The sequence below is a fragment of the Setaria viridis genome, chromosome 4 (genome assembly GCF_005286985.2).
Source record: "Setaria viridis chromosome 4, Setaria_viridis_v4.0, whole genome shotgun sequence".
Taxonomy (NCBI): Eukaryota; Viridiplantae; Streptophyta; class Magnoliopsida; order Poales; family Poaceae; genus Setaria; species Setaria viridis.
The window spans coordinates 1,684,336-1,702,996 of NC_048266.2; the positions used below are offsets into that span (position 1 = coordinate 1,684,336).

General features: G+C 47.2%; 3 protein-coding genes across 3 annotated transcripts; 1 reads left to right on the forward strand and 2 right to left on the reverse strand.

Annotated features, from left to right (window-relative positions):
* Positions 1–320: 320 nt before the first annotated feature.
* Positions 321–3,702, reverse strand: LOC117853301 (uncharacterized). Its single transcript, XM_034735697.2, has 7 exons — positions 2,879–3,702; positions 2,646–2,793; positions 2,372–2,461; positions 1,377–1,431; positions 1,165–1,287; positions 847–903; positions 321–752 (listed from the first exon to the last, which is right to left on the reverse strand). Exons 1-7 carry the CDS (start codon positions 3,397–3,399, stop codon positions 622–624), a joined length of 1,125 nt encoding a protein of 374 aa, XP_034591588.1. The 5' UTR covers positions 3,400–3,702; the 3' UTR covers positions 321–621.
* Positions 3,703–4,740: 1,038 nt separating this feature from the next.
* LOC117852427 (uncharacterized) lies at positions 4,741–7,516 on the reverse strand. The gene is made up of 6 exons (XM_072293139.1): positions 7,458–7,516; positions 7,174–7,255; positions 6,961–7,100; positions 6,295–6,424; positions 5,800–6,010; positions 4,741–4,963 (listed from the first exon to the last, which is right to left on the reverse strand). The coding sequence occupies exons 1-6, from the start codon at positions 7,514–7,516 to the stop codon at positions 4,797–4,799; spliced, it is 789 nt and encodes a 262-aa protein (XP_072149240.1). The 3' UTR covers positions 4,741–4,796.
* A 3,293-nt stretch (positions 7,517–10,809) lies between these two features.
* Positions 10,810–12,866, forward strand: LOC117852992 (uncharacterized). The gene is made up of 3 exons (XM_034735328.2): positions 10,810–11,171; positions 11,246–11,411; positions 12,450–12,866. The coding sequence occupies exons 1-3, from the start codon at positions 10,960–10,962 to the stop codon at positions 12,555–12,557; spliced, it is 486 nt and encodes a 161-aa protein (XP_034591219.1). The 5' UTR covers positions 10,810–10,959; the 3' UTR covers positions 12,558–12,866.
* Positions 12,867–18,661: the final 5,795 nt, after the last annotated feature.

The window sequence follows — 18,661 nt, forward strand, 5'->3', positions numbered from 1 at the left end:
AACACCGTTCAGCAGACAGAAACGTACATTGCCATTTGATGGAGTATAACCTAGAATGTTGATGCTGCACTTCCTCACGGCGCTAGTAGCGGCTGAGGTTGCAGCAAATAAAGGAATAATTAGCCTGATTGGTTGCTTGACAAAACTTGAGCATGCCAAAGTTTTGGCAAGCCAAAACTTGGGCAAAAAAGTTGCCATGATCTTGGTAGAATAAATAGGAGAAGTTGCCAAATTTTGGTAACAAAACAAATAGTAGCTAAATTATTACCTTGCCAAAACTTTGGCAGCGAACCAATCAGGTTCAATGTCCTCTGAACAAGTTAGGAGCTTACCAACATTCAACATTGCGGCCTTGTCTACTGTATCATGACATATTTTACAGATACTGGATGCCACAGCTTACAGAGTTGAGTCATACCAAAATGGTATGGCAAAAACAATCACCAGCTAATGTAACTGATACAAACAAAGATTCACATATGTGATTTGCAGCAGAATATAGCTCTTAAGGGATACAACATTGTTTTTTTCTTTCAAAAAGGGATACAACACAAGATGTTTAGGTCTTTCAGCATGTGAAAGAAGCCATGTAAAAACCACATCAGTGGTACCGTGGCCTCTTTATCTTTGAAGCGGTACAGGTGCTCGTCCTGGCCATGTTTCGATTTTCTCAAAGTATTTCACAGGGATGACACCATCAAAACCTTCTGTCAAGATCACTTTGTTCTCTGAAATGTAGAGCTTCATTCCATCTGTGCAACAAAATTAGTACTCGAATCAGCCTCCAGTTAGAACATAAAAGAAAACCCAATAAATTTGGACCTATTTACAAGCAGCACAACGTACCATTAAGTGCCTTCTTGACGTCCAAATGTATTAAAATGTTAATATTCGAACGCATACCTGAACATGCAAAATAATAAATTTTTTTGGGGTGAAGATAGCAACAGACCAGACACTAAAATATGCTATGAAAATTGCAACCATAGAAGTTGTCAGGATTGCAGCAGAATTTTAAAAATAACCTTGTTTTTGTTTAAAAAGAATCATGATGACTGGCATGTTTAGGGTATAAATCTTTTGCAAATCATGCAGAGCTGGTTCAACCGTTTTCCACAAGAACATATTCATTACTAATGTGTTTCAGAAACGGGCAAAACATACCACTAATTACTTCTCCACTTGATGGTAATCCACTTGAGAAATGTACGTGTAACCTCGCCATACGCTTTAGGCCAGATTGCAAGATCGAGCTAAGTTTTGTACGGTAAGTTCCATGCACACAGACTGCAGATGAAAGAAATTAGCATAAACACCTGATTCAATTAGGGAGAAAAAAATGTGAAAGTGAGCCCTTTTTTTACATTTTTACATACCTGACACTTCATCAGCTGACAAAATGGGTGTCAGCAAACTCTCCGAAGTAACTGTCTGCAAGAGGTTTGCAGGATTAATAAGAAAATTGGAACGACCACTCCAGTTGCAATTCACAAAGTGATCTAATTAGTGCAGCTGTATAGTGATTATGATCGCACAAATACACCACAAAGCCTGAAACTTTAGACGCTTGACAGTCTCTTTTCGCTAAGCTGGTTGATATGGTACTCCGTTTACACAATTCACTTGATATCTTGATGAGCAGTGTTTTAAAGGCGACCTAAGACGACCTGTGTACGCCTTATCGCCTAGGCGACAAGGTGGACCTGTTCCCCAAGGTGAGCTGGGTCCGCCTAGACGCCTAGGCGATGCCTTTGAAACACTGTTGATGAGAAAATTAAAGTAACACAGCATGCCACGATTGACAATACTAAATAAACACCCTAAGGAGGTATGGTGATGAGGGTAACACTAAACATACTTGCCTACTACTGCATCCAGAACAGGTCGACTCATTAACTAAGTTACATTGATAATGTAGGAAAAGCCAAAAGCAAGAATAGTAGCATTGGTGAGATCAGAAGTATAAAACATAAAAATACACGTGTTGTGGTGTAAATTCTGACCAAGCATTAAAAAACCATCAAATATAAAATGTGAACGGAATCTTCCTTCTATTACTCCAGGAAATTCGTGTCAGTAAACATTATGACGACCTCATAACTAGTAAGCAATAGAAGAACGGCAATTAAGCATCGTAGCACTGGATGTAAGACTGCATTACTGTGAAAAAGGTATCCATCTTAAACTTGCGCAGTAACCTATAAAGAGCAGTGACACGAACAAATGGCAACACAAGCAGGTACCACTTCTTTCTTAAAGTTTTATGAATCAGAAGCGACATTTAAGAAAAAGTGAACAACCACAGGAAATACATCCTGCATAAGGAAACATCTTCAATATCAGTGCAGGAAATTTCTGACAGAGAACATACGGTTACTGTGTGCCCCTGGTTCGCCCGAATCAATAGCTCACCATCTTCCTCCAACAGACTAAACCTCTGCTTGTTGTCCCGCCTAACGGCCTACATGCCAAAAGGCAACAATTTCTCATCAGATTAAATGTCACACACAATGCACAATAGAAATTCATGTCTAACAAGGTTTAAAAGGTGTTAGCATTCGCCAAGCAAGTTCATGAAGCAAGCTAACAAGATGAAACGCATATCTTTAGCAAATCAGCAGCATATAGTTGAGTATGCCAATTACCTCCCTGACTTCATCCACCGTGTGGTTCTTTAGAGGGACCTCAGCATAGGTCCGCAGGTTGAGGCTGAGAAGATCGCTGACCCGCACGTAGCCATCCGTCCTCATATCCAGGCCCAGCTCCACCGCCATGTGGCGCAGCACCCTCGACCTGCAACAAAGAGCAGCCAGTCAACGGACAGGCGCCAACACGACGCGCAGCATCAACGGAGGGGGGCATCGGGGTCAAGCGTTACATGATGCGGCCAAGGGCGGCGATGCGGTCGCGCCCGTTTCCGCCGCCGCGCCCTCCCCGGTCGCCGCCGCCGCGCGGTTGCGGGGAAGCGAAGGCGGTGGTCCTGGAGTGGTAGCCGGCAGAGGAGGGAGGCGACGAACGAAGGGCGTCTGTGCGTTCGTTCCCGTCCCCACCGCCGCGCGGCTGCGGGGAAGCGGCCGCGGCGGGCATGGAGTGGTAGCCGCCAGAGGAGGAGGACGACGACGAACCAAGGGCGTCGATACGGTCGCCCCCATCTCCGCCGCCGCGCGCTACCCACCGGCCGCCGCCGCCGCCGCGGCGCCCTCCCCGCCGGCCGCCACCGCCGCGCGGCCGCGTGTTAGCGGCGGCCCTGGAGTGGTAGCCGACAGGTGGGGAGGAGGACGGCGAGGAATTCATGATGGACTGGGGGCGCGGGATCGGAGGAGGGAAGCGAGGGGAGAGGAGGAGGAGGACGGCGCGGGCTACTAGCGGGGGCGAAGCGGCGGCCGCGACGGCTCTCATGCGCGGGGTCCGGTCGGGGGCGGAGGCGGCGGTCGACGCGTGCGGCGGGGAAGCGGCGGCCGGTCGACGACGACGATGAGGCGCGTGGCTGGGCCGAGGGTTGCTGTTGGGCCGGCTGACACGCCCAAAGGCCACACCATAACGATTTGAGATTTGATCACGCTGCGGAGGAGACCGGCCGGAGAGGAGGAAAGCACGGGGAGGAGGAGGAGAGGACGCGGCGGCGCTTGCACGGCCGGAGGTCGTGAAGAGCGGTCACTGGAGGATCGGCGGCGCCGGCGCGAGTTGAGCGGAGGAGAGGGCCAGGGCTTCCGGTGGACCAAGTTTAAGTAGTGGATTGTTCGAGCTGTAACCCCGTTTGTTGTTTTCGATCTCGTACCCGTTTCGGTTAGCTCGGCCCAATGACCGAGTGATCAAAATATACATCCAGGTAAATACTCGTATCGAAATATTTGTTGATGTTTCATTTTATTTTATTCAAAAATCTGTTACAAATATAAAAAGGATAAGACATGCAAATACTTTTGATGATAAAGTGAGTTACTTGCATAATTTTTTAAATAAGGTGAATGATCAAACGTCGTGATAAAAAATCAATAGTGACAAATATTTTGATACAGATGTAATATCATTGGACATTTTTCTTTCACAATATTATGAACTCCGAATTAGATGTTGAGGGTTATTATCCATTACATACATTGGAACCCTGGTAGACGATCCTTGGTACAGTGCTGGAAAGCCTTTTTTTCCTTACGGCAACTGAGAGTGCAAATAGCAGGGATGAACCCATTTGAGGAAAGAGCGAAAATGAAAGCATAACTGCAATTCCGGAACCAACATGCACACATGTTTTGTAGGAAAAACTCTGGGGATCTCCAGGAGGCCAATTGTCCGGCAAACAAACAAAGAAACTAAAAACAGCTCGAATGGATGCCAGGCCAGGATGTGTTGCAACTGTATACTGAAATGAACGAGTACTCCTATTACATAAGAAGAAACATGTCCGGACATAACAAGGCTTGTCATGCTGCCAACAGGACATTCTTCTTTCTAATGTTTCTCCCTAAAACATTCAATTGGGCAGAATAATAGAATTGCAGATGTTGACAGTGTAATGGCCACTTCCGTGTGGTACCTAGTCTTTCACTTCTCGGCTACCGTATTTCTATCTCTATCGAAGTAACTGTAGATTCTCTCCAGAACACTTGGATCATCGAGATCCTACACAAAGCACAGAGTGATCATCAAGTAGCAGACATGACCATACTGTTATATACTGAGCAAGATTTCCATACCTCGTTGATGCGCCTTAGCCTACCCCTCCAGGGCTTCCTCCTGTACAAGGCAGAACACATCTAGTTAGCAAAAGGAAACAAGAATTTAAATGCACGTAATTAACAAAAAACAGAAAAGTGAATCATCATACATCCTTGGAGCCGCTTAACTCGATCATCACCTCCGAATGGCAAATATTCATCCGAGTGACCACCAGTGTATGCACCAGTATCAGTGGGGTGCTGCATACCGGGACTTCCATTGTTTCTACAGCCATAGCAGTGACCTTCAAAAAGAAAGGATGCATTTGATCATTTGATGAATGTTGATTAAATTAATGCAAAACCACTAACCGTGCAAGACAAGATGCTAATAACTGCCAAGTAATAGAAGGTGAAAAAAATTGTCTAGCTATATGCAATCCATGCACGGGCCATGAATGAGTTCGAGATATTACATAAGCGTAAACTGCAAGGGTCATGTATGACATGAACTACTGAAGCATAACTAATGGGAAAATAAACTGCATATCAGGGTAATAGGAATTGTAGATCATATCCTACATTCAGCAAGAAATTTACGACCATATCTAACACAGTTAGGGCCAAATCAAGGCAAGGAAAATGTATATATTCAACGAGTACACATTCCTACACATGAAGAAGATGTTACACAAGCGTATTTTACAAATGTAAGGGTCATGATTCATAAATGACAAGAGGTACCCAAATATAATATAATATAATATAATATAATATAATATAATATAATATAATATAATATAATATAATATAATATAATGGGCAAAGAAACTGAAATGTCACAATGTTAGTGCACTAAAGAGTTGTGAGATCATATCCTGCATTGCAGCATTTTTTTTAAAAAAATCTAACACTAACAGAGAAGAATTAGCACAATCCAGAATATATATATTTAACATCCTCATGTATGTTTGATTGTCATATACATCATTCACATGGTCTCTTGATTTGAGTTGCAAGAGTGTGCAGCCATGCAATAGATATAGCTAAGCGCTAAGCAGAAGGCCATAATTCAGTTCTACATATGCACAATATACATGAGTTTGTCAAGGCTGTAATTTGAGATAAGGGAACAAGTTACCGTCGTCGTCGGAATTAATTGTGCAGCAACAGTTGACCTCCCAAGCCTCTTCTTCTTGCATATGTGACACTTCAGCAAAGAATAGGTTGCTAGAGCCAAGGGTGCCATTAGCTCCCTTTGTCTTTGTTGTAAAATTGAAATGATTGAACCACCTATCATTCTCATAAATCCCTTCGTGCCTCACAAGACTTTCAAGCTCATGTGCATGAACCTAAAAGAAAAAAAAAGATCAGCAAGTGATGTTGCATCAATGAGAGAGGGAGAGAGGGGAGGAGGGAGGGAGGGAGCATACGCCAAAAAGATTATGGTCATCATTATACTGTTCCACTAAAGCATTAGGGGGTGGGGAGGCGAGAGGCGAGGGAGGGAGAGACTGAGAGAAAGAGGGAGAGCAAACTCCGAAAAGATTGTTGTCATCATTATACTGGTCCAATATAGCTTGAACCAAATGACGCTGCTCCTCGTTAGGATTTAATGATCCAATATAGCTTGAACCAAATGACGCTGCTCCTCGTTAGGATTCGTTTTGCTTCGCGAATTGGGTCTCTTTGGTGTACCATCAGGATAATAATTATGCTCATGTATCAGCTTATCCACAATAGAATAATTATCTTTCTCCTCGAACCTAATTCAAGTGAAACCATCCAAATTATTAGTACTTTTGTTTTTCACTGTAGGGATGGGAAATATATTTAAGCAATGGGTATTGTGTAAACCGTTTCAAGAGGGAGAATTTGTGTATAAGGATATTAAGCAGTGATGAAACAAAAAACCAAGTTGTGCATATAGCATAGCTCATGGAGCAAGTAAAAAAAGTACCTTTGGAACATATAAACAAGAGAACTGAACATGTGCTGTTTCCATGACTACCAAGGTAACGAGAGAACAAAATATTTTCTTTTACTAACTAAATATTGTTCAGAACATGACTTCATGTTATTATGCTAACTTCATGCTATTCAGAACAGGACTGCAAAGATAAATGTAGCCTGGCACATTCAATTTTTATGCTCTTTCTATACCCTAGAATTAAGGACATTAATAGTTCTATATGTGATTAATGCACTAAAAAAGAGACTGCAAAATCAATGTACATGAGCCAAGGAGAATGGAAGTAAAATGTAGTGGAGAAATGAGTGACCGAAGCTAAAGAAATTTTACTCTGATGGATGCTGCAGTTTGGCAAGATGATGATTGATAGCACAGTCAACTTGATCTAAACTCTGGAATGGTCCACCCAGATCAGGGTACATGCGGAAATATCCTGAGCGGTCGGTTCTAATGAAATACACCTGATACCACTTCGGTGTCCGTCAGTACAAAATTTCATCGTTGTCAGTGGTAGATTCTTCTGATGATGTATAGTCAAGCAACACCCCCTGAGGACGAAGCATCTGGCTCCTGCAGAGTTAGTGCAGATGCAGACTCAGCAACACCTGCCACAAGCTTCTCAGACCTGAAGGTGAAAATCATCGATGAGTACAGAGGCCTTGTGTGATGCATATTATTCCAGAATGATCATTGAGCAATGTCCAGTAGTATTGTACAGCAAGTAAACATAATTCAAAAAATGTATAAACAAATAAAGCCACACCCATTTTCCAACAAAGGAGCTTGAAAAAGAAAGGCTAGGTTGAATCGGGAGACGAGAGACTTACAAATCCTTGTTATGATCGAGCTCCTCCATGCTCGACTGGTCAAATCTTGCACTGGTCATTGGTCAGAGCAACGATGTGGCCGAGCGAGCCCCCGGGCGAGGACGTCGACGAGGTTGAAGCCGACGGGTACTCCTTGGTCCGATCGTCGCCGGCCTCGAAGTGCGTGTTGCAGTTCTGCTCGGGGACCTGCCTGCTTCCGCCACGTTCTGCCGCTGGAAATTGAACAAAACGAAGCGGCCCAAGAAAAGCGACACCCCCGGCGCCGGCGCGGACCGGAACGACGACACGCGCGCCCTGGTGGGCGATGGACGGCGGGGACAGCACTGGGTATCTCGCAGCCAGTTGCCGGATCGGAAAACCAGGCGTGATAGGCGCTGCTCTGAATCTCTCGATCGAGTTCGAAGCAAAAGGGCCCGAAACAAAGGGCTTCGCGTCGACTTGTCGACGGATTGGAGTCCGCGAGAGTTATGTGATAGATGATCGGAGTCCGCGAGTTGTCGAAAAAGAAAGTAGGGGGCCGGGCCGGGGCCTCTTCATGGCCGGGCCGGGCGGGGGCTTCCGCTGGCGGCGGAACGATCCATGGTAGTAGCGTCGAGCGGTTTCTTTCATGTTTGCCATCATCATCAACATAGGGCACACCAGGGCTCACAGCCACCATTGGTGATCGACCACCATCATCATCGGCGCACACTGCACCCAAATCATCAACCACTATGAAACTTCCGACGAAACAGCTTCCTCTGGGCGGCTTCGTCGACGGGCTCAACGGTGTCTTCAGGTACCAACGTTCCATCGGCATACGACGATCCATCTATCTCGCCCCAGATCGCGGCGGCCGTCCGACGGAACCCTCCGATTCTCCGGCGCCCGCCAAAGACCCACGCTGGGTTTTGCTGGACTGCCGCGAATGCCGCCGGAGCGACCCTGGCTGCGGCGGACGGCAAGACCGTGGCCGAGTGCCGCACCTCCACGGGCCGGAGCCTGTGCGTCTCGTCCGCCGGCCTCTCGGCGCCGCCGGCGAGCTCCTTCCTCTACTACAACTGCACCGGCACCGCGCCCGACGGCAAGGACGGCGACGCCCCTAAAATCATCGCCGCCCACGGCGACTCCATCCTCCTGCGGATGATGCGCCCGCGCGAAGCTTCGTCGTCCTTCATGGCTACGTTTGACCACTTCGTGTACAGGGCCGGCGCCGCCGCCGCCGCCCGGCCGCCGTCGCTGTCTCTACTCCCGCCGAGGAACATTCCCACGAGGCATGAGGAAGCGCATGAGGAAGGCGGAGCCCTCAGAGACCGTTACAACCGCGTGCTGCTCCCCGAGGACACCGGCGTCCTGCGACGAGGCGGCGACGAGCTCCTGGTGATGCAGATCGAGCTGATGCCCGAGTACAGCGAGCGGCATGGCACAGCCGACCTCTGCGTGCTCCAGCTCGGGAGTAGCGTGTGGGAGCAGAAGCGCTCGGTGCCCATCGTTCATGAAGAAGGCGACGAGCTGCCAGGGCCTTTGTCGGCGCCCGACATGGCCATCCCCGTCGGCGACCGGTTCCTGTGCTGTGTCTGCTACGAAGGCTTCATCCTGTGCGATATGGCGGAAGAGGCGAGCCCCAAGCTCCGGTACATACGGTTGCCGTCGTCGCCCTATGATCCAGACTACTACACCGATGGCCTCCTTCCCCTGCCCAATCCCCGGAGCATGGGAGCGGCCGGCGATGGCGCGGTGAGGTTCGTCGCCATCGAACCCCGCTGCTGCTGCGGTGGCCTAGGCAGGAGCTCGTGCCCGCGCTCCCGCTTCGCCTTCACGGTGACCACATGGACCATGACGCTGACGATGGACAAGCCAGTGACATGGGTGAAGGACGGTGTGATGGACTGCGAGGAGCTCTGGGCGCTACCAGGCTACGACGGCATCCCGCGTGTGCACCTACAGGAACCCTTGGTGAGCTTGGATAATCCAGATGTCGTCTGCTTCAAGGTCGTCAGCAACGCAGACTGGAAGGAATGGATGATCCAGGTCGATACGAGGAGGAAGGCGCTACTGGCAGCCGTTCAGTGCAGCACGAAAAGAAACAAACATTTAGCGGCAAGACTTCAGTGATAACGGGCATCATAACGAAACTCGATATACTTGTTTTTTTTATTCCTTTAAGACTTCAGCCTGTTTTATGCACTGTTTTTTTTTGTCAGGAAGAGACTGTTTTAGTTTATTGATTACCCATATATGATGGTGTAATACTTTTATAACTGTTAACTGTGTGTGCGCCTAGACGGTCCGCGTCGTACAAACTCTTTTTAAATTATCTTCTTAATACAAAGATACGCAATTTTCCTGCGTATTCAGAAAAAAACAACTGAGAAACCACGTCGATCCAAGACGATTTGGTGCTGTCCTCGACAGTTTGCAGGTGATCTTGAGTCTTGACGGCATTGCTGCTCCACACAACGACGCGGGTGAACTGAACTCAGGGATCTCAGTGGCGTCCTCGACGCCGCAACAGGTCCAGCCCTGACCCTGCAGGCACGACGACGTCCTCCAGTTGGTGAAGGCCAGTAGCTCCAGCGGCGGCGTGATGACGATGACTCTCTCACAGCATGCATGGCGGCGTCTCCGGCTGGGCTCGATCGGCGTTCCCTCATCACGAACGGCACCCACGGCAGCAGAGAGCAGACACATGCTGTGCAAAAGCATGCCAACTGTAAGAGGCGAGCAGACACAACACAATACTCTCCTCTTACGACTCTAGCACATTACACATGTCTTCATCCACTCTACAAACCATGAGCCATGGCAGTGATAGAGCAGTTAACTGTTTTTCCTAATTCTTATCTGAATGTTCCCGAGCAATTCGTATAGAAATCAGTATCGCATCTAGAAATTGTAAAGTTTTCCTTCCAGCTTTAGTGCCAGAAAGGGTCAAATCATTCATAGTTTGCTGGATTCGATCTGGAGGAGTAGTAGAAGTTGATCCAAATGTTTCTTTTCCCCGGAAATAAAAAGGAACTGGCAAAGAGGAACATTTACCGGCAAGACTTAAGTGATAACGGGTATCAATCCATGCATGGCATCAAAAGGAAACCCGTGCATTCATATGGAAGCAAAGGCATGGCACCCGCCTGCCGGCAGGGTCGATCGCACCATCATCCTCGTTGGTTCGTCACTCGGCGTTTGTCTCCTCGGCAGTTTGCAGGTGATCTTGATGGCATTGCTAGCTGATCCGCACGACCACACCACGACGCGGGCAAACCGAACCCCCCGTGAAGGAAGAGGATCCGGCCCAGGAGGAAAGGTGCAGCCCACGAGATGATGCACCGCGTGAATTGGGCCTCAATCCATGCCGATTCCATAACCGATGCGCCGTCGTCGAAAACGCAAGGGGGCAAAAAAAGACGGCTTTTCTCTCGGACCAGCACGCCCTCTACTACGCCGACGCCGCGCCCCGACGGGACGGAACCATCGGCGGAGGAGGCGGCGCTGTCCTCCCGCGGGTTGAATTTTCTCTCCGCACATGGCGAGGGCCGCCGTTTGGCCGTTCGTGAAGGCCTGCGTCACTGGCAGCTTGCTTGGCCGGACCTTCGCCGACTGGTGCGCCTCCGTCATCGCCGTCGACGGCCGCTCCATGTACCCCACCTTGGACGCACAGCAGGGCGAACGCGCGCTGGTGGAGAAGCGATGCCTCTACCGCTACGACCTCTCCCGCGGCGATGTCGTCGTCTTCCGGTAAGCCCGCCGCCCGCCGCACCGGAGTTCTTGGGTGTTTCTTTGGTTCCTGATGTTGCTGCTGCTCGTCCCAGGTCGCCGAGGAACCACCGCGAAATGGTGGTGAAGAGGTTGATTGCGCTGCCAGGGGATTGGATCCAGGTCCCGGAGAAGCAAGAGATCCGGCAGATCCCGCAGGGGCACTGCTGGGTGGAAGGGGACAATGCCGGCCTCAGCTTGGACTCGAGAACCTACGGCCCTGTAAGTTATTATTCCCACACTGCTTTGCTTGCTCACATGAATTTCAAACCATACTTCGTGTCAGTCTTGCTGGAACCAAATGTTTTTTTCTAGCTAGGAAAAATTGCGCAGATTGGTGGTGTCATTGCAAAAGGAGGGTTGTCGTGGTTAATTCGTACCTCTTGTTGACGTTGATTTCAGTGCATCTTCAGGAAATTGTTGAGTCGTAGCTTAGGGGTTGTGAAAACAAGTTGGTGTACTGATATTGACTTGTGCTAGATATCAGTTTTACATCCATGGCTCTTTTCCTGATGAAGACATTATCATTTGCTTGGTTGGTTAACAAATTTGCAGTCTTGGCAGTAAACAGCAACTAGGCAGTTCTGTCCTTTATTCCCAGTGATTTTCTTAATCTTGAATGCACATCATGATCTTGAATTAGTATCTTGATCAATGGATGCATTATTGCAAATCTGAGTGCATCAACACAGTGCTGTTTCTTTATGGATCTTTGTATCCTTACTTTATTTTTGTACTGTTGGTTATAATAACGATGTTGCATTGCCTCCTTGGAACAAATGCGAAGAGTAGTTGGGGAACTCATAGCTCAGTAATATGTGAGCCAATTCTGGTGCTTTAGTGGCATGTTCATCAGATGGATACCAGCATTGATGAACTATAGCCTATTCGCTGTTCCAAATTGATTTAAAATTCAGGATACCAAATTCTTCTTAAGTCTGTTAGGTCACTAAGAACTTGCTTGAAGCCTTGAATATTTCATATCCTGTTCATTTTCATTGATCGTATTTTTCCTCATGCTTTATTATGATTTGATATCTTACAAGCTTTAAATAGAATAAGAGGACAAGTAAAAAGAGTATACCAGTGCCTCTGACTTTCTTTTTCTGTTTTAGCTATTTTAATATCTATCCTTTAAAGCGACTGGAACAAATTGTGTCCAGGCACACTCATTATGTTATTTGTTTGCACATTGTAGCAAATTGAGCTTAGGCATTTGTGGTCTTGCTACTGGATGTCCTAAACATTTTATGCATGCAGGTTCCTCTGGGTCTGATGCAAGGCAGAGTCACGCATGTAGTCTGGCCACCCAACAGGATTGGTCGAGTTGACAGAAAAATACCAGAAGGAAGGATTATGCCACTATAACCTTTTTGTTGCTCTTGTTAGGTTGGTTATCCTGCATTGTTTTTTCCATTTTTGGGCAGGGCAACCACTATGAATAGGATTGACTGAAGCCTCAATGTGTACTCCACTATACTGTCAAAGGCAGTGAATTGGAGGATGTGATACATTTGGTGACAGTGAGAACATTATCTCTGATTTCATATCAACCTTCCTGTCAGTTCTAGGCTTGTAGCCTTGTAGGAAATGTGTACTGAGGAGCTTTACTTTTTTATGTGATTCAACACTGAAATCTTAGAATACCAATAAGAGGAAAAGTATTTACGTCTGGTCTGTGCTATGATTTCCTGAAATCACCTGTCAGATATAAGATGTGTGCAGAAGTACTCGTGAGAATTCTGAAGAAGACATTTGTGCTGGTTTCAGCTTAATCTATTCTGTGAGAACTGAGAGATGAATCAAAACATTAAGATAAAAAATGTTGCTAAAGTTAATCTGACCGACTGAAATAGTGATGCCAAATTCGTTGGAATTAGATGGCTTCGCATGTAACTTGTATTTATTCATCATTTCAACTATCACGGAAGTTTTGATATGGTTTTGCGGTGGTTTCATGTTTCATCAGCTACATGAGAGTGTTATAAGTATCATATACTGAGACATCAGGTGTGATTTTTCCAAATTACCCTTCATCAAAATACCATCAACATACATCTTTTGCTCCATTAGGCTAGCTGCTCCATCACTCACGTTGCACCTTATAGCAAAAACACGCATGGTGACAATTCGATCGGGACAAGGTTGGCTGTGGAGATGCACCAATACTGCGATGGCTTTGTTTTTTTTCCCAGAACGTTCATTGTGCATATTTTCTCTTAGATAGGGAGATAACTTTGTAATAACCACATAAATGAATCGATCCCTCTCTGGCAGTTAATAATATAGGTTTGGGTTTATGAGAAAAAGAGCTGCATTGAGGAACTTGGAGGACATAGGCAAGCCATCATTACTTTTGTTGGTTTTCATTGCGTATTTGGAATGTAAAAACGCACTTTTGTTCCTTTGTCTAGTGCTTTCTGGTTACAACTTAACGGGGAGAATCAGTCTTGATTTCCTTTACAAATGGGTGCAATTTGTTTTTAAGAAATTTGTGTATTTGCCATCCAAAACAATAGCTTATATTTGTTGCTAAGAAGCCACGACAAGTGCACAAATTCTCTCAATTTTTAAGATTTAGGTTGTGTTTGGTATGGTTTCAGCTCCACAATTTTCTGCTCCAACTCCAAACTCTGGAGTGGACCTATCTAAATAGGGTGTTTGGCTAAGAGGGTGTCCCCAGCTAAAAAAAAGAGTTTTCGTGATGAATTGCCATTTTTACCCCCAACTTATGACTCACCTGTTATCCTCTCGTTCCTTACCTTTTTCTTGTTCAGGATGATATATAGTCACACGTTGTTAATTTGCTTGATGTGTAAGTTTAGACACATAGAGTTATTCTCTCAACGACTACTTCGTGTAGATCGGCGTGCGACGCGAGCTCACAGCACCGTACACGCCGCAGCAAAATGGTGTCGTCGAGCGCCGCAACCAATCGGTGGTGGGCACGGCGAGGAGCATGATGAAGGCCAAAGGATTGCCAGGTATGTTTTGGGGGAAGGCAGTCGCTACAGCTGTCTACCTACTCAATCGGTCGTCCTCCAAGAGCATCGGCGGCAAGACGCCGTATGAGCTCTGGCATGGGAGCCCACCGGCCGTGCACCACCTCCGCACGTTTGGGTGCATGGCACATGTGAAGAGCACCTCACCAAGCATCAAGAAGCTCGACGACAGGAGCCGGCCGATGATCTTCATTGGCTACAAACCGGATTCAAAGGTGTACCGCGTCTACGACCCGTCCACCAGGCGCGTCCACATCAGCCGTGACGTGATCTTCGACGAGCAAGCTCAGTGGCAGTGGGGTGCCGACCAGGTTGGGAACGATGATGTCGACTTCGTCATCGAGTACACGACCGTGCACCAGCCGAGCATCGTTATCCAGGAGGACGTCATGGAGCAGGCTGCATCGGCATCACCACCAAGCCCGCTCAGCCCCACACCAACCTCGTCACCTGCGTCTGGCTCATTCCCGATCGAGCTGGCAACACCGCCTCCTGGAGCAGAGGCGGACCTCGATGCCGACCATGACGATGCCCCCCTCCGGTTCCACTGCAGCGACAACGTGCTTGGCCCGGCCACGCCATCGGGACTTGCCACACGGGAACTGAAGGAGGACCTGCTGATGGTGAGCACTGAGGAGCCGGCAAACCTAGCAGAGGCGCAGCAGGAGCACTGCTGGCGGGAAGCGATGTCCGAGGAGCTGAAGTCCATTGAATCCAACAGGACTTGGCAGCTCGTTGATCCTCCACCTAAGCAACGCCCAATCGGGCTCAAGTGGGTGTACAAGACCAAGAGGGATGCCGTCGGCAACATCACCAAGCACAAGGCACGACTCGTGGTGAAAGGTTACATGCAGCAGCAGGGCATCGACTTCGACGACGCATTCTCTCCAGTGGCGAGGCTTGAGTCCGTGCGCCTGCTGCTGGCTCATGCGGCGGGCGAAGGTTGGGACGTTCACCACATGGATGTCAAGTTTGCTTTTCTCAACGGCGAGCTGCAGGAAGAAGTGTACGTTGTCCAGCCACCTGGGTTCGAGATCGATGGGCAACAACACAAGGTCATGCGACTGATCAAGGCCCTCTACGGACTCCGGCAAGCACCGCGCGCCTGGTACACCAAGCTGGACGCGTCGCTTGTGGCACTTGGCTTCCAGAGGAGCACCTCCGAGCATACTGTGTACCTGCGTGGAGCTGGAGACCATCGTCTGGTGGTGGGAGTTTATGTTGACGACCTCATCATCATCGGCGGCGACCGCAAGGAGCTCGAGCAGTTCAAGCTGGAGATGAAGGCCATGTTCCAGATGAGTGATCTCGGTTTGTTGCACTACTACCTCGGCATGGAGGTGTCCCAGACCGAGAACGGCATCACCATCAGCCAGGGTGCCTACGCCATGAAGATCTTGGAGGTTGCTGGCATGGCAGGGTGCAATCCCAGCCAGATTCCCATGGAACCTCGCCTCAAGTTGAGCAAAACAAGTTCTGCACCAGCTGTTGACGCCACCGAATTCAGGAGGATCATAGGGTCACTCAGATACTTGGTAAATTCACGGCCGGACTTGGCTTTTTCTGTAGGCTACGAGAGCAGGTTTATGTCTGCTCCCACAGCATAGCATTAGGCGGCCATGAAGAGAGTGCTGCGCTATGTCGCAGGCACTATAAACTATGGGTGCTGCTACAAGAGGAGGACCGGAGACGTAGAGCTCGTGGGGTACAGCGACAGTGATCTTGCGGGTGACATCGACACGCGCAAGAGCACTACAGGAGTCTTCTTCTTCCTCGGCGACAACGTCATCACCTGGCAGTCCCAAAAACAGAAGGTAGTAGCTCTGTCCTCATGGGAGGCAGAGTACATTGCAGCAGCAACTTCTGCCTGCCAGGGAGTTTGGCTGGCACGACTTCTTGCTGAGCTCAGAGGAGAAGAAGCCGACGCCATCACACTGAACATCGACAACCAATCCACAATCACGCTCAGTAAGAATCCTGTCTTTCATGATCGCAGTAAGCATATCGATACTCGCTATCACTACATCAGAGAGTGCATTGAGGAGGGCAAGGTGAAGGTCAAGTACATTGGCACAAATGAGCAGCTTGCGGACATTCTGACGAAGCCACTTGGGTGCGTGAAGTTCACGGAGCTGCGGTCCAGGATTGGCGTCGTCAACATCAAGTAAAGTACAAGGTTTGGGGGGAGTTTTGTTAGCCAAATCTTGTACAGGTCTTAGTTTAGTTTAGTTTCTGAACCCGTTTTGTATCAGCACGTGCATGAGCTCACAATTTGTGTGATGGCCTTGCATGTTAGTTCAGGTCGTGGCGAGAATAGCTCGCAGCAAACCGAGTCTTTGGGCTACGGGATACGCTTTCTCGCGTCGTGCGGCGTGGGGATGGATGCGGCATTGTCGCGGCGAGAGAAGCGCTCGTGTCGCTTGTTTTCAGTTGTAATCAGCAAATAAAAGGGAGAATACAAAACAGAAAAGCTGTAGCTTCATTGCAGCACAAATCCTCTTGCGCCCGTCAGTGTTCGCGAGTGTTCGTGAGCTCGCTAGCGTTCATCGCCTGCGCTCCCTGACAGATCATCAATACCCTAAAGACAAATAAAAACATCAGAAATCATTGACTAAGAAATATCACGCGCAAGTAAGATTTATCGCAGAATATACAGCCTACTCATACCTCAAACATATGCCCTAGCCTAGCATCCTGATCTTCTTCCTGCACAATAAGGGGAAGCTCATGAACAGTTAGCAAACACAGCAACAAAAATGGTGAATGCTTGTCCTTAACCAAAAAGAAAGGTGCGAAGTAAATTCCCCGCACGTCTTCAGAGCTGCTTATAACTAAATAAAGTGGTTTAAACATATGTGTTGGATCCAAAATGATATTTAAATGCTTAACTAAACTCCTTTAGTGTTTTCACAGCTACAGCTCAAGGATTTCTCCAGAGATGACCAGCTCCAAAAATTATTGGAGAGCCAAACAGGCCCAAAATATACTTAGTTAAGCAATTATGATGTCATTTCAATTTAAACCACTTTGTTTCATCATACAAACTATAATCATGTTTTTTTATAAGAACTGTAATCATGAACTGAGAGTAGATAGATTAGTAGAATGAAGGAAGACAATGTAAAAGAAGCCAAGGAGGCGAGAAACTTTACACGGCCCTACGGATCGTTGCCGCCCGTTGCCGGAGAACCCGGCGAGGAATCGCCGCGTTGATCCTCCCCTGAGGAGACTCGGAGGAGGAAGGTAGACTCCTCAACTACGGATTGCAATTTCAGTTTTACAGTTTCAGTTGTACAGTATATACTAGGCCCATGGTGGGTCCGAATTCGGGTTGGTCTCCTCTAGTTTTGTCCGCGGGGGGCACGCATGTGTTGACAATGTATGGGCCGATCCAAAAGTCTACTCGGCCTCAGGCCCGCGAAGCCCAGCAAGCAAGCGGGCCTATCACTCGCACAGGCCGCACTCACTCGGTCAGTGTGGGACTGTGGGCCGTATGGCGTAACGGGCACAACAAACACCTCTGACCCCTCAAAAAAAAAAAAACAAGACTAACCGGAGGGCAGCAGCAGGTCGTTTACTTTTTTATTACATGAGGTTTGGACTGAACTTTAGTTACTTTTTTTAATTCGCAATCTATAATGTGAATTCTATATTTCCGATCATTCCTCTAAAAAAATAAGACTTTTGGGGAATTCTGAGACCTGCCGTCAGCTCTTACTATTTTGGCCAAATTTCACTGAAGGAGTTTGAGATTTAATTTGCAAAAAAGTGCCTTGATGAGATGTGTGAAAAAAAAATCATGATTCATCCTTAAAATTATATCGGGCATAAAATGGATCGTAGAAATTTCATCTTCACAGAATAACGTGTTTTAGTAGAATAACGTGTTTCAGTCTATGCATTCTTTGAATAGAAAAAGGTCTAAAATTGGTTGACGCATACAGAAAATTCTACTCAAAGAGCACATAAAAAATTATCTATTGGACTCAAATAAACCTTTCTGTAGGACTAAGACAGAGGCATGGGGGTGAATTAGACTTCTAAAATCCTAAGGCTCAACCACATATAAAAAGATTGTAATTTTTTTTCAAAATTATCCTTACATTTTCTTGGGATAGTTTTTACTACAATCTTAATGATTCTTTTTCCAAAAGTGGTTTGTGATATTTTTTCCGTTTGAAAAACTAGCTTCCAAAAGTGCTAAATGGATGCATTTTAGAAAGTGGCATTTAAAAGCACCCATGAGCCCTTAGAACAGTTAAGGGGTGTTTGGATCTTTAGTCCCGGCTAAAATTCATGTCACATCGAATATTCGGAGGATAATTAGAAGGATTAAACATGAGCTAATTATAAAACTAACTACAGAGACGGAGGCTAATTCACGAGACAAATCTATTAAGCCTAATTAATCCATCATTAGCACATGTTTACTGTAGCATCATATTGTCAAATCATGGACTAATTAGGCTT